Genomic DNA, 23,482 nt, shown 5'->3' on the forward strand with positions numbered 1-23,482 from the left:
CTCTTGTCCATTATACATGTGTACGTGTGTGTGTGTTGTCCTAAGTGAAGTCAGGATTAACACCATTCAATTATAGAGCAGCACAGTTATAATCTCCCTCGAATCATAATTGCCTAAAGTGCTTAATGTGTCCCTCTGCCTCCTTCAAAGTGCTGATCAGGCGCTGGACCGCTTCGCCATGAGGAAATACTACGATGATAAGGTCTCAGCTCTGATGACACCTTCGCAGAAGCGGTAAGACCCAAAACATAAGCACGCCCTTCTGCATAGCAACGTGCGTCTAAGCGTGTGTTGCTGCTGCTGCTGCGGCTGCTGCTTTGTTGACCCACGTCTCCATCCAAACACATTCATGTGTCCCTGAAACACCTGATTCAATAGGACACTTTGGGTGTTTGTCTGCTTTTTCCACTGAAAACGCCTCGTCATTGTTGATCATTGTAATGTGAATGAGAATGGGATCCCGCGGTAACCTGGTGTAATCCTAAACCCCCTGTATCACTATGAATCATCATCGCTCTCACCGGCGGCTCTTAGACTGAACTGGTTTGTTTTGTTCTAGTTTCTCAAAGTTGCCATGTTTATCTGAGCCAAACCTCCATCATGGACAACGGGGGCAGGGTTTGATTTTCAGTACTAGTGCGAATATGATTGGTTCAGTACCAAAATGAAAATGATACCTTCCTTTTTTTTTTCATCCAACAATAGGAACGGCAATTTATCAAAAGTTGGCTGTAACTTCATACTAAGCCTGTAGACATGAGAGAAAGAAAAGCATGTAAAGCAAATAAGTGTATTTTCCAAAATCTTGAACTTTAAAAAAAACAAAAAACTGAGAATGTTGTAGTGATATATCGTCAGGGCTATTTCATCTTAGGCTTTGAAACCACACTGTATTACTGCATTACAATCTGGGGTTGTGGAGTTTAATGGTCACTGATGTTCATCAAGTTGTATGTTTGAAAGTGTAGGATCAAGCTCGAGCCATTCTAGCTCAAAGACAGGATATCTTGGCGTCTGTTGAACTGATTTTGACTGCTGACTCCACCTCTGTTCTCTCATGTCAGGTATGTTTGGATCCTCAACAGTCTTCTAAGTGGATCCATGAAGATCAATGCCTCCCCCTTGTTCCTGCACTGCGTCATCCTTCATGGGATACCAAACTTCGACGCCACCGGAGGTTAAGCTCATATTGTTTACCACCATACACAGCTGCTATTCCCAATAAAAGCACAACATAAAAAGTCGCCGCCACCACAACAGTATAAAAGAATCGACACGACCACATCACAGTCGGAGCAGTAAACAAGATGGAGACTTATCTGCGCTTTACGTCTCTCTTTTTCCAACATGCACACATGCATGCTCAGACAGACAGGGGCACCTACATAAACATAACTCAAGAGGAGAACGTCATTATGGGTTCCCAGTAAAAGCCACGGGAATTCACACCCATGTTTGCAAGTAAATTGCTGTTTTCACTCATTTCACCGAAACAACAAAAGGTTTTCGTCACGTCGTGGGGCTGAAATCCCTCTCTCACAACAACAGCTTATCACACGTTGGCTGTGAGAAAAAAAAACCAATCTGAGAAGCTAGAGGCTCACGTTATCGATGCACTTGTAACAGACTTTTTTTTCTTCTTTTCCAGTATGTCGTCCGTACATCAAGGTCTACCAGGGAATGCAAGCAGTGTATTCATCTGGAATCTAGTAAGTAGCTTGCGCATGTGGCCCAGTCATTTAAACATGATTGTTTACTTCAAAAGGGTGTCGGAATACTTCAAAGCTAATTTCTGTTTAATTTAGCTTAATTTAAATTTAATTTCTTACTTCATCTTGTAAATCTCTGTGCTTCCAAACTCTGGCTCACTCTGGCTGACTCCTCTGTTGCTTTTGTTCCAGTCATATTGGTCCAGGCCACAGAGACCGGGTATGCATCACCCTGGAGCCGGCCCAGCTTCTAAAAGGGGACATCATGGTAGGGAAGGAAAGGAGATGCCTTGACAGAGATTCTGACATCAGTTCTCCTCAATGACGTAATCACAATATATTTATTGGTGTTTTCTCTTTTTGCAGATCAAGTGCTACCACAAGAGCGACCTCACTTCCGAGCGCGGAGTTATTTTCCGGCTACAGTTCCACACGGGAGCAGTGCAGGGCTACAGCATGATGTTTGAAAAAGAGGACATGGAGACCGCCAGCAAAGGTAGACGTGAAAAAAAACAAAACAAAAAGCAAAACAGGTGTCAACGTGCAGCCACGAGTTTATGGCAGCTCCTCTGCTCCAGGCAGCATCTGTAGGGCTCAACCTGGACCCAATTTAGTCTTGGCAGTTTAAGGCCAATAATCTTGTTTTCCTAAACATGTTACGTTCGCTGAGAGAATCCTTCTCCCAGTCAACACCATCACATCTTTCCTTTTCTGAATGGCATTCCTGTGCTGCTTATATTCCAGACCCCAGATTTCCAGATTACGGCAAAGTGGAGCTGATGTTCTCCGAGGGACCAGAGAGAATCCCAGGTAGATTTCCTGACTCTTTTTCAAAACTTGATTGGAAAAGGGAGCGCTTTTCTCCATTTTTTTCCCCCATTGTGCCGTCCTGTGCACGGTTCCTCCCCCAATGCCCCCCTGGTGAGAAGGGATGTGGAATGCTGCAGAGGGGAAATGTAGTGTGAAGTGTGTGCTGACAGAGAGGTAGAGGAAGCCCAGCATGTGCTGCCCCAGAGCCCAACAGAAATGAGTCTGTATGTATTTTAGATTTTTTTTACTTTTTACTTTTTATTTTAGCTTAATATCAGTTCAATGAAAAGATGGATAGCCTACCTCACATGTCCAGATGCTAATTATGAATCTAAAGTCAGGACACAGTTAGCTTAGCTAAGCAATGCGACTGGAAGGAGGAGAAAACAGCTCGCCAGGCTGTCAAGGTTGATAAAACTCTACACCTCTGAGGTTCACTAGTTAACACAATATATGTGTTTTGTTAATTCTTTGAAAAGATTTGTCAAATAACACTTTGCACGAATGTGATAGTGATTGTAGTTTCCTATAAATGTCTTACAATTCATCAAAGCTTTTAAAAATATAGGAAAAATACGAGGGAATTACATCATTGAGATATTGCTTCAACATTCTCAAATGATTGCCCAACCCCTAAATATCTATGCAGAAATGTCCTGCTCAGGCAGATCCTAATTCCTCCTTTTCAGCCATAACAGATGTGACAGTGACATCAACAAGACGGAGAAAAAAAAAGGAATCCATCTACAATAATGTTCTTTTTGGGTCCAGGTGCCGACAGGTGGCAAAATGGAGCAGATGTTAGCGTGGACTACAACACAGCAGACCCTCTAATCCGCTGGGACTCCTACCAGAACATCTGTGATGGTGAAGGTACTGTTGCGACTATTGCATTAGTTTAGACATAACTCACAATATTTTGTTATAAACGTGGCCAAAGTCAGACTATCTGAGCAAAAAAAAACCCCATATCAGTGTCTGTTTGATGAATGGTTTTGAACCTGACGGCCTGCTGGGGCCATTCTTGTGTGGAGTTTGCATGTTCTCCCCGTGTCAGCGTAGGATTTTCTTCGGGCGCTCCGGCTTCCTCCCACAGTCCAAAGTCATGCAGCTTAGGTTAATTGGAGACTCTTAAATTGCTCGTAGGCGTTAATGTGAGCATGAATGGTTGTTTGTCTCTATATGGTTGTTTGTCTCTACAGCACGTCAGCCCCAGCGATTGGCTCCGGCCCCTCCGGCAACCCTCAATGGATAAGCGGCGTAGATATTGGAAAGATTGATGGATGGATGTTTTGTGATTGGAAGAAGAATACACTGTTGTGTACACAGAATACACTGTTGTGTACACAGGCTGTTATTTAGACTTTAAATTCCCCCTCCTCTCTCTTGCTGTTGGCTACTCTGTGTGATCTCTCTGTTGCTTACTTACCCAAACACATACAAACCTTTACTTTTTCCTCTCAGGGAATTATCCCAGCGTGACGGGTCCTGTGCCCCATGTTGTTGAGGGGCCGCGGTGTGATTGCATTAACATGCACGCACAGTCACCGCCAGCTTGGTTTATGTTGCAGTCGTTGGTAGCAGTGAGTTATTACTCAGGCGTGGGACATAAAAGTCTCGTCTGCCTGCATTTTTTTATTACGGCGAGCAAAAGAAAGGCAAGCTAAAATTTACCTCGCTGTAAGAAAGTCTTAAGGTTGCAGTATGATTGGTATGACGAGCGGTGTTATTTCTTTCTGTGTGAAGGGTAGGGAGGAGTGTTGTTGTATGCAGGGAATGCTGGTTTCAGAGGAAGAACAGCTAGTTCTCAAGAGATTTCTATTTTGTTGTTTCATCAAATGAATAGGCATGCTTTAACCATCACACACACACACACACACACACACACACACACACACACACACACACACACACACACACACACACACACACACAGAGCCACCCTGTCGGGGCGTCCCGTCCTAGCTGCGGTTGTTTCTCCTCCACTCAACCACAGAATTCACAACAACCTCCCAGAATAGAGCCAAGTGGTGGTGACATTAAAACACAGATCCACCCTTTCCCAGTCTTCATTGACTGCTTTTATAAGCTGCTTGATTAAAAATGAGCCGCCGTTTTCATTTTCATTTTAAAATATCCCATCACATCCATGCAGAATTTTATGCACACCTCTGGGAATGCAATTAAAGAGCAACTACTCGAATTTAAGAATTCATCAAAGCACAGGATCGGGAATCAACAAAGCTGCAATTTTTTTTATTCCAAAGCATTCATGTGGTATATTTACAGCCTTGTTTTCTCGTGTAAACACTAAATCTGAGAGGGAAGACTGGGAGCTTTTGTTGGAATTCTACATGTACTTACCACCAGTCGTCCGGCAGGCCCAGTTCGCCTCCGAGAGGCTGTCACTCAGAGGCTGGCAAGGAGGAGGAAGTCTAAAAGAACTTTGCCACCGCAGTGCTAAGGTTGTGAAAAGTAAAAACTCATTTACTTCAGTGGCTTTTCTTCAATCACTGCCGCGGGCGTGTGTTTACCTCCGCGTGTGAATTAAGAGCTGAATTTTAAAAAGATTGTTTTTCCAGAAGGGTCGTTTACTTTGAGTTAACTGGTGAAGCAGCAGGTCATTGTCTCTGAGGGGCCTGGCTTACTGCTGATTGTTGAATACTTTATGTATGGTTATGCTTATGGCTCACGTATATTGTAAAATTCCGCGGTAACAACATAATATCTGAGGAAAATGCTGTGTAGCCCCTCAAGAAGAAATATATTTTTTCACTCACTCTAATTAGCATGTTAATATGCTGGAGTTGTAGTTTTTTGCAGCATTTTGGATTTCTGCTGCCATGAGGTGACTGGAATATTGTTTGTTGGACTCAGGAACATTCAAAGATTACATTTTTATTTTCACTTCAACAGCAGCGTTTATTTCTGGAGGAGGTTTTTCCCATTAAGCGTGAATAATCCGCAGACTTTGCTTTCAACCTTTAAAATCCTGGAAATTGTTTCTGTAGTAGGCTGTATTTCCAATCAAACAGCAAATATCTAATGTCATAAATGTTACAAATCAATCTCTATAACTGAGGAATATTGGGATAATATATAAGCCCTGATCAAAGTGCTATTGGAAGAACATAATATTATCACAAATTAGATTTTCTTTGCATTTGTATCTCTCATGTATAAAACCAATGCTGGAGGCACTGCGGTTTTTTAATTTTTTAATATCTGGGCATGTCATTTTATTGTTCAATATTTGCTACAGATCATATACAACACATTATCAGATCAGAATCATAACCAGAACTACTTTATTGTTCCAATACGTGGGTAAAATCCCAGATATACCTTTGGCACAGGATGAGTACACAATGGGATGGAAGTGTTAGATAACTAAACTATGGAGCAACTGAAAAAAAATGTACTCTATATATGTTCCTGCAAGATATGACACATTACAGGTCATTCAGAGATCCTGCATGAACACGTGTTGGCAATGTCGAACCTACTCATTAGAGGGTTAGAAAGAAAAACAAGATAACTAAGCACAGCAAAGTCTTTGGATTTTTCATAGTAAACAGGATGCTTTTTGCTTCTGTTTTTTTCCCATGCTTTGAGCACCACTACAAAAAACTTCATTCACTGATGAAGAATTCTCAGTGAAGAAAACTCTCTCAAAACCTGAGGATGTAAAACACTTTGATACCTTGACAAGTGAGCAGTTTGTTCCTCTGCACACTCTCTGTATTTTCAGTATGATCTGTACAAGTAGTACAGTCATCTACACATCGGATGCACACGGAGAAGCTTGGGCGGAAGAAGATGACGATGATGATCGTCATTATGCTTTTCGATTCATGGTTTTGGCATTCAGGAGGTGCGGGATGGTAGTAACTGAGAAGGAATGGAAAGGGTTGGGTAATTACATGGCCATTCACAACCAGACCTGGTCCTGCGATACAAGAGCCGGCTAGGGGAACAGCTCTGGTCTCGTTGCCCTCTGCACTGTAATTGGTGGATTATTCGTGGACTCCCCGTACCACAATGACCAACATCATGAATTCTAGATATAAATGGTTTGAGGGATTTTCCCCCAAGTTCAAAACCCCACCATGGCTTTTGTTATTGTCAGCGTAATCCCGATAGGTGATGGGCAGGTTTTCAAAACAATTGTTCAAGCACATAATTGGGTTTAAGGATCCCCTGTTTCATGGCGATGTTGTGCACGAGGACGGCAGGAATGCAATTTCCACGATGCACTAGAGTGAGAGGAAAAACTACTTAGCTGCTGCTTTTCATGAAAATTTGCCCAGAGCTCCGAGTAGAAGGCAAGGATCGCTTTAATCACAAAGTGTCTTTTTACAGAGTGAAAAAGTCTGGCTGCAAGAATGTTGTTTTCATTCTTTGATCCCCTCTGGCCCCCCCACCCCCCAAACGGGGTAGTCCCCAAGAGGTCAGGTTACTGCCTCCCTCCGACACGCCCCCACCAATAAGCCCCGCCCCACTTGTTTACATTCCTCTGCCCTTATTTGGAGATCTCAAGGTACCCCCCCCCCCCTTGTGGGGAGTGCAAACACTCTCACCTTCTCAGCAGAGAAAGAAAGCGGGGCCAGCTTATTCCGACTCTCTCGATTTGACCCTGACCATTATCTGCTGGTTAGAAGCCATGTCTGCTCTCGAGTGTCTGCGTGGCCTTTTCTCCTTTTCACGTTTTGCTTCATCGGAAACGGGGATTGTCTTGTGTGCTTACCTGGCAGTGGCAGCAAAGGTAAGAGATTTTTTTTTTTCTCTCCTGAGGCAGATTGGGTGGCCATGAAGTGGAGGGTAATGAAAAGAGAGGCAGGATGACAGGGGCTGACAGAGAAAGATGACCGGTGTGGAGGGAGAGGGGAAACATCTGTCTTTTAAGCCTGCTCGCACCTTCCTTAGAGGGAATGTTACGAGAGGGATTTGTTGGAGAACTCCCGGCGGAACTGACCTGCATGGAGCTGCGGCAGGCTCCACATGTGAGGCGGGATGTCGGGGGGGGGGGGGGGGGGGGTTGCAGCCATATATACAGGAGCTTTCTTGAGAAAAGGAGGAGGGGGGGGGGGCTTTATCATGCGCGTCTGGTATTCGGATCCTCCAGTCATGGTTTGACTGAAAAGCAAGTACTCGGGGGTCAGATTGAGGGAGAAGCATAGGAGTCATGTTCTGGCTCTTTTGTTGCAGCAGAGGGAGAGTGTCAGTGAAATCAGTATTTCAGTCGCTTGGCCACGCTGCTCACGTGCACGTGCAATTTGTCTCCAGCCCTCATTTGGTGTAAGTCTAACTGAACTTTTAAATCATTATTACTATTGTGGTTGTGATGGAAAATGACTGACCTCCGTGATTTCTCTTGTACTTCTGAAGATTAAGGAGGTTGTTTGGACATATGCCGGGGGTCAAGGGGCGAGCAAGAGGGAGTGTAGGGTGACTTAATCACAGCAGGGTGAGGAATGCAGGGGTCAGACTCTGAAGATCCTCAGCCATCTGACTCTGGCAGTGCCATACAGCAGACTTAACCTCTCTTATTATATAATGTGAGCATGCTGAACATGCTGCATGAGAGAGAGAGAGATGATGTTACAACAAAACAAATGGAACCTATTTGCTTGAAGCAAGCTCGCGTTAGAAAATCTAAATGAGGGGTTTTAAAATTTGGGGTTTATTTACCCAGTTACACTTTTAATGAGATCATTTTTTTGATTCATTAACATAAATTCATGTGTTTTTCTCTGTCAATGTATCAATTTGAGCTGGTTATTTATAGTCTGATGCTTTGTGTCGTCTGGAATGTTTTTTTGTCAGGTGAGGTGCGATTGTTAGTGTTGCTCTGAATGATGCGTTCGTGGGACGACATGACTGTGCTTGTCAGTAGAGTCTTGCTTTGTCTGTGGTTTTGTGCCGTTCGTGTTTGTCTGTGTGAGCCTGTACTGCTCGTGTGTCTCTGTGTGTCGTACGTGTGCCCATACCAGCTGACTGTATGAAGCGCTGCATCTCTTCTATTTTGCAGCGCCACGCTCTCAAGGCCTAACCCAGGACAAAGCCGCTAACAAGAGGAGCCCCAGCGGAGGAGAGGCGACGCTGGGCCGAGGGGCCCGCACAACCTCCACCACTTCCAGCCCTGACCACAGCGACCACGCCCTCTCCGTCAGCAGTGACTCTGGCCTGTCTAGCACTTCCCTGTGGGCAGACAGACCCACACCCACCACCGCTGCCACCGTCAGGGCAAACCTGGGCCCCAGCCAGCACGAGAAGGTCCAGTTGAAGCGCCTCCTTAGCGGTTTTGGTCTTGAGGACCCCTCACTGGAGGAGATGGATGATCAAGGCCCCAGGGTGGGCATCCAGCAAATAGTCCCAGCCCAAGTGCACATCAACGGAGACCCCCGTCCCAAAGAGAGGGAAACGGACATCTTGGATGATGAAGTCATCACAGGTCACGATCTACACAGCGTGGACAGTTTGGGGACCTTGTCGTCCTCCTGCCACAAGAGCAGCCAGAACTCCCTGCTGTCGGACGGCTTTGGAAGTCCAGGAGGAGATGAGCAGCAGAGCCAAAGCCAGCACAGCCTTCACCATCCAGCACCCCCTCCCATGGAGGAATATGAGAGAGCCTATGCCGAGGCTGGAAGGGGTTGTCTGAGCTCCAGGAGCAACTCTGTGGCCTCCTCTAATCCCAGTAGCGCTCCCGTGCCCAAGCAGCATGTCTACAGACAGGGAAGTTACTCCACACAGTCCTGGGTTCGCCAGCAGCAGATGGTCGCTGCACAACAGTTTATCTACATGCCAGAGGAGGGAAATGATGCAGAGCGATACCCGGGAAACAAGCAGGGGAGCAGTTTGCCTAAAGCAGGCCTGCCCGCCGAGCCACAGGGCCCTGCCAGGGACACGACGGCGGATGCTTTGAGGAACGCAGCACCCCACAAGGAGCAGACAACGATGAACAATAACAACAACAACAAACAGGACGAGGAGTTCAAATCTTTAACAATGGACATCGACAACTCCATCGACCAGCTCAACCAGCTAATCATGGACCTGGACCCCACATTCGTGCCGGTCTCGAGCCACGGCAGCTCCATGAAGAGGAACGGCAGCGCGCACGTCAGCAGCTCAGTGGGCAAATGCTCAAACGGCATCGACGATAGTAACGCGGCAACCCTGACAAACACACAGCAGACAGGTAAGATAGTCAGACAGTGTCTGGGTGTGGTGGTGGCGGTGGCGGTGGTGGTGGTGGTGATGATGATGTGGTCTGGAAGTGTGGCGGTGGAAAACGTGTGACAGATCATTATGAATATCATTTTGAATGACGATCTATTTGAACATACTAAGAATATTCTGAAAAAAAGAGTAGTTCCCTTCACCTCTCCTGCACAACAGAGTCGACTTAACAAAGCACAGCTTCTCTCCCTCACCCACCGGCGTGTTCTAGTGGCAGAAATGGCAGACTTGTTGTTTTCAGAAGTTTTCAGCGTGTTTCTGGGGAAGGAGCTCTGTCCTGACTTGTCTGCGGAGCAATCTGGCTACGGGATCAGTATGCTAACATGAAGAGAGGGAGAGAGCAGCTGTCATCGACCCCTCTGAACATTGCCGTCTCTCAGTGTTGGATTATAGAGATTGGGTTCTGAGCAATACAGGCGTTTTACAAAATCAAACCAGACTTCCCCCGCAGACTGTCAGGTTATTGTCGCGTGCAGGAGGTTAAAGCATTAACACATTTGCCACTTCTTTCATTTAATGTCAGACATCTCTAATAGTTGTTTCTCCTTATTACGGTGTCATGCTTCCATCTGTCCAGGCTCCTTTCTCTTGAATTCTTATCAATGATATGTTACTAAAATGTCTCCCCTGGACTGTGGTTGGAGGTTTGTTGCTTACAGAGGTTATGCAACGCAATGACTTGTATCTACATTAGATATCCACCAAATTATTTCCACTTCATTCATGTTGCAAATGATCCCGTGGATCATATTCAAGGATGCAGTCCACGATCTTCGCAAAAGATCTGTTGCCAAACTGTAAGCACTAAGAAATTGCTATGATTTTTGTGTATCATGTTTTGTTGATCACTGGCCTTTTTTCCAGTGTTTGAGGGATAAGAAAAAAAAATTAAGTCAGATTTGGCAAAAGATGGGGAGGCCTGAGGAATTTCCTACAGAGGAACAAGTGAGCCCGGAGGCAGAGTTTTTTTTCCGTCGGTTTCCAAAGGCATACCTGCCTGTGCATATCCACCCGTGGTGGAATGTGACGAAGTACATCTGAACTGTACTAACAGCAACGCTGCATCGCAGAAGGAAAATGAGCACTTTTCACTACACTACATTTGTCTAACAGCTTTAGTCATTTGTTACTGTAAAGAGCACAATGTCATTCGTTCATGTCCTGTGAAAATCACGTATCTCCAAGTGTGATGATTTCAATTTTGTTCTAATAAACCGAAGGATGAAGTTTTGCTTTATGCGTTGAGAAAATCATCCTACTTTTTAAGATAAATAAACTACTAATTTGGATTAGCTGAATAATGCATTGTTGAAAAAACAGGCTGTTTTTCTGTCCACATGAAAATGTGACTTTATATATAACATATATGATTGTCTTAAGGAATATGATGCACTGCTGTACATTAAACTACCCTACAGTGTAATAAGTAGTTAAAATTAGGTCATTTACAGCAGACGAAAGCAGCATAAACATTAATGCATCAGTATTATTAATCCCAAAACAACATATATAATATTTTTTTTAAATTTCAGGGACCATTTTAATGTATTATAGGTGCTTTCTTACTTACTTTTCATACTGTCAGTACATTTTCCTGATATTACTAACATACTTTTCAATGCAAGACTTTTCTACATTAGTACTTTTTATCACAGACATCAACTGCAGGAAGTATGTTTCCGAGAAACAAAAGCCGAAGGCAACAACCGTGCTAATTAACAATTAATCCTGTCAGAAGTAATTGATTGGTTTGTTGTTGATGTAGGTTTTTTAATGGTTTGCACTTGTGATCGGAGTCGTGTCTCTGAGTCATTCTGCAGAGCTGTGTCACGAGATGAAGATGGAGCAAGTTATTTGTCTATAGAATAGTTTGTTTTTTATTGACAACACATGACTTATCTGCCGAGGCGTTTTAACACCCTTGACTGCATTAAGGCCGAGAAGAGGAAAAGGAGGGAGATGTAGGACAGTCGAAGACGTATTTATGTTGTACTGAGGGGAGTGTGTGCAGCAACTGATGAGTGGTGACAAAACCTCTGTGAGGTGGGGGATGATCTCCACCAGAGGCCAAAGAAAAGCCTGCAGGGGAAGTTTGCTCCAATAAAAAAAAGTTTTTTTTACACCTTCATGTCTTGGCACAAGATCAAGGAAAACAGCACGTTTGTAAAGTGTATCTGTAGTTATTTTTGTTCATATCAGATTTGTCGTGTTCATAAATGATTGTGATATTTTTTTTATTATGTTAAAAAATGTAAGTCAAAGATTCCTCTTGAGCATCATTTGGCAATGTGCATGAACTCATTTATCACAATCTATGTGAGTTTATATCTAGATAACATTTTCATATTAATGTGATAGATAAGAATTTTAAAGGATTTAGGAAACTATTGATAACTGAACTAACCGTATGCGAGTGTCAGCTTTTGAATCATTGAGTGAATTAAATCAATCGAATAAAGTATTGAGTCCCATTAATCAAAACCCGTGCTGTCAGATTTGCAGCACTGCTCACATTAGCCTAATGCAGAAGCTGTTCACATATGAAGAACGCTGCAGGAGATTGTCCGACCAGGAACATTTCCGGAACATTCAGGCGAGGGGTGGCGCCCACTCGCTCGCTCCTGAATCGTCCGGAGGTTTTCCTCCTGTATCTCACACACAAGCTCACGTGAACACTTTCTGGAAATTTTGCTCTAGGGGGCTGGCAGGAACATTTCAGGAAAAATGTCTGGACTTCAGCACATGTCTGAAAGCAGAGCTAGAGAGGGTAAGGGGTAACTGCCGCTGTGAACATTGTGTAGTGAAATATCCATTGTTTTCACAGTACTGTATATGTTATTGCCCAGCCCTTCTTCTGGGGTCATATCAGGTTACAGAAATAATGGCATTGACAGCAAGTCATTTAGATCCAAGTTTGCCCGTGACCCCCCCCCCCCCCCCCCCCCCCCCCCCCACTCCTCTTAACCAGGATTCAGACAAAATAAACACATTGTCTGGATTCACACGAATACAACACATAAATCGGCAAACAAAAATGTGCATCTCTGAAAAGCAAAAATGAAGTATCACTGCCAAGTACACATCACACTGTCGTGTGTCATCCATACCGTATATTCGCCCCCGGGCCAAGTGAGTAATGATCCCCGCCGGCAGTAGCACTTCTACACCGTTAGCATTCTTCAGGGGTGGGAGGCCGGAGCTCGCTGGGAGGGCTCAAATTAACACCCTGGTGCTGAGTGGCAGTCACAACATTGAACCCCCCCACCCCCGACACACACACACACACACACACACACACACACACACACACTTCACACCCTCCAGCCCACCAGCCCACCAGCTAAGTCCCCTGAATTCCCCAGCTGTTCTCTGAAAACACGACCGGAGGCAGGGCCCTGGAGGTTAACGGTGTGGTCATTTCACTTTATGGACTGGCGAAATAAAAATGTCATCAGTCCCCTACCTTGCAGACAGAAGTCATGACAATAGCCAACCCACTTTACTTAGTTGTCTTATGTTAAAATGCGAACTGAATTTAGCGTGGTCATCAGAGCAGGCAGTTCAATCTAGTAGTAGGCTTCTGTAGTTCAGTACATCAGAATTATGATTCGGCTGAATTATAATTATATTATCTGGTCTAGTTATTGTTTCTCACATTTGTGTTTTCCAGTTGAATAATTCTGGGACTAGCTGTGACTGAAAACTAACACAATTTCCAGATGTGTAGAAATATTCTCTGAATAATCGTCTAAAAAGCCATTGCTTTTTATTTTTGTATTGCCTTGAAATGTCCGTTGCCTGTGAATCTGTTTGATCGACCCGCTCGCTGTTGTCTACCTGTGTGTGTATCCAGCTGTCCAGTCCAGCGAGGGGCGAACGGGCGTCACGCGGAGTCTGAGTCGGCAAGGTAGTGACGTCACGGATCAGCCCGGCTTCTGTAGTTCAGGGTGGCGTGGGCCCGAGGAGTACAGGGGCCAGCGGACGTATTCCCCCTGTGTGCCACAGTCCCAGGTAAACACAGCAGTGTGTGTGTGTGTGTGTGTGTGTGTGTGTGTGTGTGTGTGTGTGTGTGTGTGTGTGTGTGTGTGTGTGTGTGTGTGTGTGTGTGTGTGTGTGTGTGTGTGTGTGTGTGTGTGTGTGTGTGTGTGTGTGTGTGTGTGTGTGTGTGTGTGTGTGTGTGTGTGTGTGTGTGTGTGTGTGTGTGTGTGTGTGTGTGTGTGTGTGTGTGTGTGTGCAAAGTGTGTATATGTATTATATGTCATTGCATTTCTTAGTGCAAGTTCTTTACTGAATGGATGTTCACTACATGTACGCATGTGTGTGTGTGGCTGGTTCCAGCTTCGCATGTTGTTCAGGAGTGACAGCGCAGACTTCAGGGCCCAGGGCCCAGACATGGACGGCAGAGTGGAGGCCGGGAGTGACATGGCTCCACCCACTCCTGCCTTCCCCATCTCTCCACCTACGCCGTACGGTAAGTAGCTTCCTGCGTCATTACCTGCCGTCAGACGTGCACTGAAGTCCGGACATTTTTTTGGAACTTTTCCTGCCATGTGTCCTGCTGACTTCTTCATATGTGAACGGAAAAATTCCGTAAAATGTCCAGGCTCAATTTTTCTGAAATTTTGCAGAGTTCTTGTCAGAAACGTGCTATTGTGAACCGCTTCCTTCTGGTGCCGCGATTTCCGCATGTATTTGTGACCAGCTTTTGTTTGTTGGGTTTAATTTAGTGTCGCCGTCCTTGTCTCCCTTTGTGTTTCCAGTGAAAAATATGTCCGAATTGAATCACCTCAGGCAAACACCTTCCCCCAGCATGCAGTCATACGGAGGCTACAGACCAGACCATGGTAGGTTTCAATCTGAACCCTGAACTGAACTCATTGCTGTGTGAAAACGAAGCATCACGTGAAGCTGTAATTCACTCAGACAGTGGTTTTTCTTTGTGAACGTAACAGCAGTGTTAAAACAATTCTCCACATAATTTGACAAATGATATAAGTAAGATACAGAATTATCATTGTGGTGTGAAGTGAAAATACAGAACAGCTTAAAATATTTTTAACCGTATTTACAATTCGGATACCCTTCTATTAACTTAAGAAGGGTATCCCTCGCTTTACCTAATAACAGTGAGATTGTTCTTAGCAGTTTTGAGACGGGGCCCAGAAAACAGACGTCTCATAAATCCAAAAAATGCCCTTTTGTTTGGTTTTTGGAAAATTTGTGCACGGCCACGGCCTGGAGGGAAATCTTTTATCCTTTTTTCCTTTTTCTTTTTAGACATAGGAGCGTTTTTTTCTCGATTAAAACTGAGCCCCGTGTTTTTCTTTGTGTGCGAGTTGTTTTTTCTGTGGTGTTTATCTGAGGTGGAATCCAGCCTGGCGGTAAGATTGTTCTCAGAGATGGGAAAAGTTTATAGCACTTTGTAGCAGCAGCATTTGTGGATTCAAGGCTCCTTTCATGTTGTTTGAGTACGACTTGTGTGAAGCCTGCCTGCTGACTTTCAAGTCACATCTTAGATGGATTAAATTAAGATAACTGCGTTTTATTTGGCACTTTTTTTTTTTAATCAGTGTTGTCACGGGAATATAAGATATTGCTCATGTCAGGAACCACCCACATCTAGACGGACGATCTCTCCATGAACCTTTAGTTTCGTTTTCACTCTACTCTGACCTCTTGCTGACTGGTTTCCATAGAGATCTACAGTATGTCTAAAGGTTGTAGGGCCCGGGAGCAGATCCGTGCCCCTGCTGTGCCTCTTACCACCTCAGACATCCAGGCAAGAACCGCCACAGTCAGCCCTGCCACATCTCCATGGTTACCGCGGGTCAGGAAACATGACACAAAAACACATTTGTCTCCGCGTACACAGAGGGGAAGCGGGGACACGACGAAACCGGCGTCTCTCTCAGCTTTGCACTTCTCGCTCCTATAAACTTTAACCCAGAGACAATCTGTCTGGAAAGCCTGAGCGTTCAAATTTGGGGTCTGTCGGCGGCTCCAGACTCTGAAATAATTAAAATGAAGCTTTTAGATAATTATTGCAGAGGGCTTTTAATTTCAAGCTGCAATCAAGTTTGATTTGCTGGCTCAATGGGTTGTGGCAGCCGGTAATTGGTGATTGGTTTGGTGTAGATTGATGGCCAGGTCCAAGGCCATGTGGGATGTTTCATTTCATTTGAACGACAGTATTGATTGTTTGTTACTTGAAAGAACCCAGAGCTCTTTTTTTTTTTTTCTTTTTTTTTTATACATTCCCTGTGTCTGTTTCCCATTTCATTTAGTCCTACTTGTTTCAGAAACTTTATATTTGCTTAAATTATTTTTGTGGGCAGCTTTTTTCTCCCTCTCTCCGTTTTTGGATTTATTTTCATGTTTACTGAATTTCAAACAAAAATGGCTCCATCCTAAATGTTTCGTTTCTCGCTCTCACGCAGAACCCCGGGAATATTCGGAGATGATTGGCCATGTTGGCGTTGAAAGTTTGCCAGACTCCTCCATCAACTGCCACAGGACGCTAAGTGCTACACAGTCTGCCTCTATTGTCGGGACCCTTCAACGGACAGACAGGTAGAAAACTGACCTTTACAAAAACTTGCAGCATTCGCCATTTTTGTGAAATAACTGTGTCTCTGAGTCTTTAAGCATTATTACCATAGATTAAACAATATTCATTTTATCTTTTTTCTCTCAACTCAAGCTCATCCATGAACCAGTCCTGGCCCGAGCATCCTGTCCTGAGCCGCCACTCCTCCCTGAGCAGCTACACCTCTGCCAGACAACCACCGCAGCACTCCATGTCACTGGACTACGACCACCACTCTGCTCCCCTGCACCACCCCCACATCCACCCCGCCCCGAACGCCCACAGCTCGCCCCGGAGCAGCCAGCGGAGCTGCATGGCTCGCTACGCCCTCGGCCACAGTTCGGGTCAAAGCTTTGACGAGCAGGACGACTCCAGGGTCGGCTACGCCTCAGACTGCCCGAACTCCAGCTCCTCCCTGTTGGGAAACGGAGGCATGGACAGGGACCTTATGATGTCCATCGACAGGCAGATTCAGTCACACACGCCCCAGGTGCAGCCCCCACTTCTGCCTGAAAAGAAGAGGGCGTCGGACGGGGAGCACTCGCTGGGAACAGCCTCTCCAGCCCCCAGTGGGTTCTCGAGTCCCCACAGCGGGAGCTCCGTTAGCATCCCCTTCCCCAATGTCTTGCCTGACTTGTCATCTCAGACATCAGGCACAGCCTCACCTCTGCCAGGTAAACTAAGGTCTGCTACAGACACTAAGGTCCCCATTGATGTGTCTTAACACGAAACAATTGAATACTGTTGGGCCTAATTTGGGTAATTACTGTGTTTTATTGTCTTTTAGATGTACTGGCCAGCAAGCAGGTTACCGTCAAATTTGTGCAGGACACATCAAAATTCTGGTATAAGCCAGATATCTCGAGGGATCAAGGTAGGCACCCCAGTGTCCACGTTTTATCCTGACTAATGGAAGAAAAAGGAACTCGAGCACAGAACTATAGAGCATCCTCATAACTCTGTTTCTCTTCATGCAGCCATTTCAGTCCTGAAGGACAAGGAGCCCGGCTGCTTCATCGTGAGGGACAGCCACTCATTCAGAGGGGCCTATGGGCTTGCAATGAAAGTGGCCACGCCCCCACCCTCTGTTCTCCAACAGACCAAGAAAGGTACGACACATGTGAATGTGTATTGTATTATTATTATTAAGTAACAAGTAATATACTAAACTATTCCTCTTTAAAGAACCATTAGTTAATGGAGCAGTTCAAACATTTTGGGAAGTTCACTTTTTGTATTCTCTCCAACAACGCGATTGAAAGATCGATACCTGTCTCATACAGTATCTGTGCGTTAATAGTGTAGCTGAGGTCTGGTGAGCCAAAGTTAGCTTAGCTTACCTCAAAGACTTAAAGCAGCTACTTAAATCAGCTAAGCTGCTTCCAGGCATGCACTGAAGTCTGGACATGTTCTGGAAATTTTGTGGCGAGGCTCGACGAGAGAATGCAAATGTCCGCAAATATTGCTCTGGACATTTCCTGGAACTTTTCCTGCCTCGTAAAATTTCCATGAAAACGTCCAAATGAGCGCATGTGAGAATACAGCAGGAAAATCTCACAGAGAACTATCGGGCATGTTGATGACTGTAAACAAAAACCCTGCTCTTCGTAGTGGAGTTATCCTCATGTCCTGCCTCCTGCGTGCTCTAGCCCGACGCCACAGATGGTTCCAGAAATGTTCCTGTAAGTGTGAACGCGCCTCACTTGGACAATCTCCTGTTGCGTTCATCAAATGTGAAACGTAAAACTCCCAAGACATTTTCCCAAGTTCATGTCTGAAAACAGCTCTGTATCCAACTTTTCATCTAATTCCCGAAGGAATTAAATATGTTTTTACCTCAATGTTAGAAACTATTCTTTCATTCATCATAGTGAAGATATCAGGGATTGGTCCAGCAGTGTTCATGGGAATCATACATCACACAGTCCCACACAAAAGGCATCTACAGTTACAGCCCACTGTACTAACGGTCACGGTGGAACATGAGAGTCCCGTCCTCTGTTTGGGAGCGAGAGCTCATCACTCTGTGTTTCTCTCCTGGGCATCGTCGGGATGAAGCCGAACAGACCCCTATTGCCAGTCTTGGATGTACAGCTAATGTTTCACCCGTTCACAAAGGATGTGCTGAGTCCATAAGCCGACTCTGATCCCAGGGCCTTCTCCTGGGAAGCTCCCTGCCCCACATTACTTGCTGTCGTATCCAGGGACTGGGTTCAAAACAGGCTGCGTAGATACTTGGTTTGTTTCGGGAAATACTGGAATTTCTCCAGAGGCATCTGTCCAAACATTCTCTGGCTGTGTTTCAACAAGAAAACAAAGGCTGACTGAGTGAAAATAGAGATACACACATCTGATTCTGATTAAAAAAACTGGAACAGAGCACATCCAATGTGTAACTCTAACAAGTTATATTATAATATATCTTATTATTGTGTATTTTTTGACAAAAACAACAACAACACACGAGGGCACAAAGTGATGCCCTTATGCCCTTCCTCTACCAGCCCACCACAGCGTTCAGCCCTTTCATATTGTCCCCCCACTCACACCTGTCCTTTTGTTTTCCATTCGACCCTCTGCCGCCCAAGAGCACCTGTGGTGACATCATGACATGGTCCCCCTCCACACTCGCAGCTTATGGCATTGTGGCTCCGTACAAGTGTGAAACCCAACCCACCTTAAGGAGCAGGGCCTTTCTCCGAGCCTTTGTGTCCAGACATTCCTCACGCAGACTCCTCCTGCCCCCTCGGAGGCACTACTGTGGAATCATAATCCCATTAATCTCTGCAGAGATTGAATGTAGTGATTTAATATGTTTTATGTAACTCCCCAAGGCTGGGAAATTACACGTTGTCCCGAAGAAAAATGCTCGGAGCTATTATTTAGGTCAGAGTAAACCAAGCGTGTCAGATAGAAAGACAGTTTTCCCAGGAACAGAACCACAAACAATTGTGAAGAAATGAATTATTGCTCATATCTCTGTCTGTAACCTCCGTCTGTTGTTGTTTGTTTGTTTTTGTTTTTTTCAGGAGGCGATCTGTCCAATGAATTGGTTCGCCACTTCCTGATTGAGTGTACGCAGAAGGGAGTTCGGTTGAAGGGTTGCCCCAATGAGCCATATTTTGGTGAGTGCGTGCTCTGGTAGAGCTTCTCCTTGCACTGTCACCTCACAACAGCGACACCTCCTGGCTGTTGGGCTACACTGCACCAAAGATGAAGCATTCATGCACAACACTGCCCTCTATTGGTTCGGTCACATGGATGATCAATCACTTCAAAAAGATTGTATTTACTTTAGTACAGCTAATGTATTTTCTTTGATTAATGATTTTATTTCAGGTTTTTGTCATCTTTTTCATAATAGTAGAATATGCAGTAAACAGCTTATTGATGTGTCAATAAAATGCACAAAATCTGATTGTAATCCTTATCCATGTGCTATTCTTTTACAGGGAGCTTAACCGCATTGGTCTGCCAACATTCAATTACTCCGCTGGCTCTGCCCTGCAAACTCATTATACCTGACAGAGGTAAACATCCACACACACACTCACCGAGTTATTTTTTTTTGTGGCCAGAACAGAGAAGTTTTTTTGTGGCTGCCTTATATCTGCCAGCAAGTCTCTCTGTTTGTTTTGCTGCCTGGTAACTTAGTCGTTTTATTTTTATATACATATGTGTCTGTTGTGGTTTTCACCTAATAACCTCAGTGATGTTGATGCTTTTCTTGTTCACAGATCCTCTCGAAGATGTTGTGGAGAATACCTCGCAGACAGTCACCAACTCTGCCGCTGAGCTGCTAAAACAAGGGGCAGGTAATCAGGCGTTTGACCTCACTTGCTATTAATAGACATTATGACAAACCAGTGATGGCACTGTACACGAACACTGACACAATCCTTGTGGGCAACTCTGACATACATACCTTTTCTCGTCCTGTTATTATGGACTGTAGGATTTTGCTTATTTGCATTTAGCGATTTTGATCCGAGCGTAATCTGAAACTGTGCGCTTCTGCCCGCAGCCTGTAACGTGTGGTACCTGGGCTCAGTGGAGATGGAGTCCCTGACGGGCATCCAGGCAGTGCAGAAGGCCACCAGCATGACTCTGAGCACCAACCCTCCACCAACCTCCACCGTGGTCCACTTCAAAGTGTCCTCCCAGGGAATCACCCTCACTGACAACCAGAGGAAGTGAGTAGCAAACACACAAATTACACCATACAACATAGTACATGCAAAGTACATCCCCTAATCACAATAACCACCATTTCTTCTTTTTTTTAAGGCTCTTCTTCAGGAGGCATTACAATGTCAACACAGTCATATATTGTGCATTGGACCCTCAAGATAGAAAGTGAGTATTTAAAGTCTGATCACACGCCACTGGGTGTTTGTCATGGCCATTCTTCAGAAAATGTATTACTCCAAGAAGGCTTGGCATTACAAAATGTTCCCAGGAAAATTACAGTCTGAGCAAGAAATTCATAAGAAAATATATTTATTAACAAATAAACCCATGAAAAAAAATGATTTTCTTATTTATCCTCCTTTCACTAAACATAGGTGGAAGAAAGATGGCTGTCCAGCAAAGTGAGTAGATTCTTTTAATTGAGTGAAATGAACAGGATGTTTCCAAGTGGCAGCCATGATAAGCGTTGGTTGAATCGATCCAAGCAATCCAAACTTAATGGAAGTGGAACTGTCCAGCTTAACTTTTCTTTACTCGTATATTCCTTTTGTATAAAATCGTAATTTCAGCATTTCAATCTGTTTGTTTTGTTCTTCCTGTGAGTAACTGTTGGGTTAAATGTAGCCTAATTAAAACGTTGTGAGACGTGACTTTGTTCTGGGCAGGAAGCCTTTACTCGAATTGTGCCTCCAACATTGTCACAGTACTTACCAAAAATGAAAGCCTAAGTGAAAGGGCAGCCAGATTATCTTGCCATTGTAGTTTTCTTGTCCCAAGTCCTTAATGGATTCTCCTTCACATCTTTCGTTGACCTCATGACGTTTTCCATCGGGGTCAAGTCGTTAACTTTTCAACTGCAGCTGAAGTCAAAAAGTTAAACATACATGTCAAGGATAGTTAAAGCAAACTTGACGCACCTGACCAAAATTTATGAGTCAAATACTGAGATTTCAGATTCTGATTTGTTGGCAAAATTGGCAATTTTATCTCTTTAAAATCAAATCTACAACATCACCTTTTTGTGTAAAAAGTGAAAGGGTCTGAAAAGGGACTAGGTCAGATGTGAGTGCAGCCGTTAAGCACTTTTTTCTCCACCTTTTGCAGGATCTTCGGCTTCGTGGCGAGGAAAAGCGGCACTTCCATGGACAATATATGTCACCTGTTTGCAGAGCACGACCCCGAGCAGCCAGCGAGCGCCATCGTCAACTTCGTCTCCAAGGTGATGATAGGCTCGCAGAAGAGCAAGTAGGATCAGAGACGATCACCTGGACAGATTCTGACTGACTGAAGCAGGAAGCAACAAATAAAGACAGAGGGGACTAAAGACGGCGATGACCTGAATTTTGACCCTGGATATTAACTGGATATTATATACATTCTCCTCACTTACCAGCACCAGGACATTTAACTACATCTTTTAATAGGAACATATAAATCTTCTTTTTATTTTCATTTCCTGTAAAAATGAACTGTAAATTAGTAAAATTATATAAGCCAACTTTAAAAAAAAAGTTATCTCTACTGATTTACAACTTTAATGTCTTCTACAGATGGGTTTATAATTACTCTCATCATATTTGAAGCACATAACATAAAGGCTGCTTTTCTTATTCATCAAAGAATTTTTTTTAATGGACAAATCAAGAAACATTTGCATGGAACTTTTTTTTCTATAATATTTAACCAAAACAAGCTTCATTCAAGCTATTTTAACATCCTTGTACAGTTGTAGCCGATGTAGAAAAACCTGTGCAAAGGAAGTACAGCAAATATGTATGATTTGGAATCTGGGACAGGCTACATCACAAACGGGATTATCTTATTTTATCTATGCAATGTAAATTTGTATTTTTTTTAAAAACCACGGCCGTCTGTACATGTGCAGCATGTACGTCGCCTCTCTGAACTTTTTCTTCCTAAGATGTATGTGAATATGACCACTTATAAAAGCTGTCAGCAACAGTGTGCGTGTGTGCATGTGTGTGTACGTACCTGTGTGCGTGTGTGCTGAAATGAGAGGAACCCTAGAAAAGTATTTTAATGCTAATATATATATATATTGACTTGACAGGAGTTGGCTAAAAACACATCAGTACTTTGTGTAGAAGTGGAAAATTTGACTTTGTTTTTGCCCTCTTTGTGGGGACACTAGTACAACTGCAGTGTCTCAGAATCAAAAAAGTGTGTACACAACTCTGTACATTTAATTGGACTCACAGGCGGCGGTTATGTCGAGAGAACAAATGCCGTCATTGCGTTAGTGTTTTAAAAATTCAGCGTTGGATTTGCACAAATAAACTTTAGTATTTGACAATATTCAGCTGGTCATCCGTCAATGACATATACAATATACCTGCTCTCGGAGAAATATAGAAATGTTTATTATCCCATATCTGAGTGTTTGTTGACATGTATATGAGATGATGACCAAAAAAAAATCCTTTAATCTATTTTTGAGTGTTTGGCAGACATTTTATTATATCGACAGGGACCAAGCACCATAAAATGAAGCTCTGTTTATATTCTTACATTAATTATGTACACATTTTGTTATGTTGTTATCATCTATTATCTGTACCTCATACTTATCTCATACTATACTGTGCCTCTGTTTATATAACATGCTACATGTGAGCGGTTCATTTGTATATTGATCTTGCGTTGTTTGATGTGTTCTGTAAATAAACAAAACAAAACATTTATGTAATCTTGGTGATCCGAATCCCTGTAAATTAAAAGTTTAGACACAGGCATTTTGTTTCCATTTTAGTTGTTATATAAATCATATAATAATGTATATTCATGGACCAGCTTGTTGCAGCTTTTCACTGGAGACATGTACGACTGCAACTTTCCATCTCAGCGAAACATTGAGGACGTATTACTTTATACATATTTCCTTAAATGCTAATATTTTTTAGTAATTTTGTAAACTTATATTTTG

General features: G+C 43.8%; 1 protein-coding gene across 3 annotated transcripts in view; it reads left to right on the forward strand.

Annotated features, from left to right (window-relative positions):
• Window positions 1–23,245, forward strand: part of LOC118310525 (tensin-3) — a 32,713-nt gene extending 9,468 nt beyond the window's left edge. The window contains exons 6-27 of one of the 3 annotated variants that reach the window (XM_035633518.2): window positions 151–234; window positions 1,065–1,177; window positions 1,649–1,709; window positions 1,902–1,977; window positions 2,076–2,205; window positions 2,454–2,519; window positions 3,291–3,392; window positions 8,551–9,720; window positions 13,615–13,772; window positions 14,100–14,232; window positions 14,522–14,605; window positions 16,199–16,331; window positions 16,462–17,021; window positions 17,135–17,221; window positions 17,325–17,456; window positions 19,377–19,472; window positions 19,800–19,877; window positions 20,085–20,162; window positions 20,372–20,540; window positions 20,635–20,703; window positions 20,913–20,939; window positions 21,643–23,245. In XM_035633518.2, the coding sequence (XP_035489411.1) occupies window positions 151–234; window positions 1,065–1,177; window positions 1,649–1,709; window positions 1,902–1,977; window positions 2,076–2,205; window positions 2,454–2,519; window positions 3,291–3,392; window positions 8,551–9,720; window positions 13,615–13,772; window positions 14,100–14,232; window positions 14,522–14,605; window positions 16,199–16,331; window positions 16,462–17,021; window positions 17,135–17,221; window positions 17,325–17,456; window positions 19,377–19,472; window positions 19,800–19,877; window positions 20,085–20,162; window positions 20,372–20,540; window positions 20,635–20,703; window positions 20,913–20,939; window positions 21,643–21,787 (3,751 nt within the window). In that variant the 3' untranslated portion in view covers window positions 21,788–23,245. The remainder of the gene's footprint in view (window positions 1–150; window positions 235–1,064; window positions 1,178–1,648; window positions 1,710–1,901; window positions 1,978–2,075; window positions 2,206–2,453; window positions 2,520–3,290; window positions 3,393–8,550; window positions 9,721–13,614; window positions 13,773–14,099; window positions 14,233–14,521; window positions 14,606–16,198; window positions 16,332–16,461; window positions 17,022–17,134; window positions 17,222–17,324; window positions 17,457–19,376; window positions 19,473–19,799; window positions 19,878–20,084; window positions 20,163–20,371; window positions 20,541–20,634; window positions 20,704–20,912; window positions 20,940–21,642) is intronic. The other 2 variants (XM_035633519.2, XM_035633520.2) reach the window with 2 other exon arrangements.
• The last annotated feature ends 237 nt before the right edge of the window (window positions 23,246–23,482 follow it).

This window comes from Scophthalmus maximus, chromosome 5 (assembly GCF_022379125.1).
Source record: "Scophthalmus maximus strain ysfricsl-2021 chromosome 5, ASM2237912v1, whole genome shotgun sequence".
NCBI lineage: Eukaryota > Metazoa > Chordata > Actinopteri > Pleuronectiformes > Scophthalmidae > Scophthalmus > Scophthalmus maximus.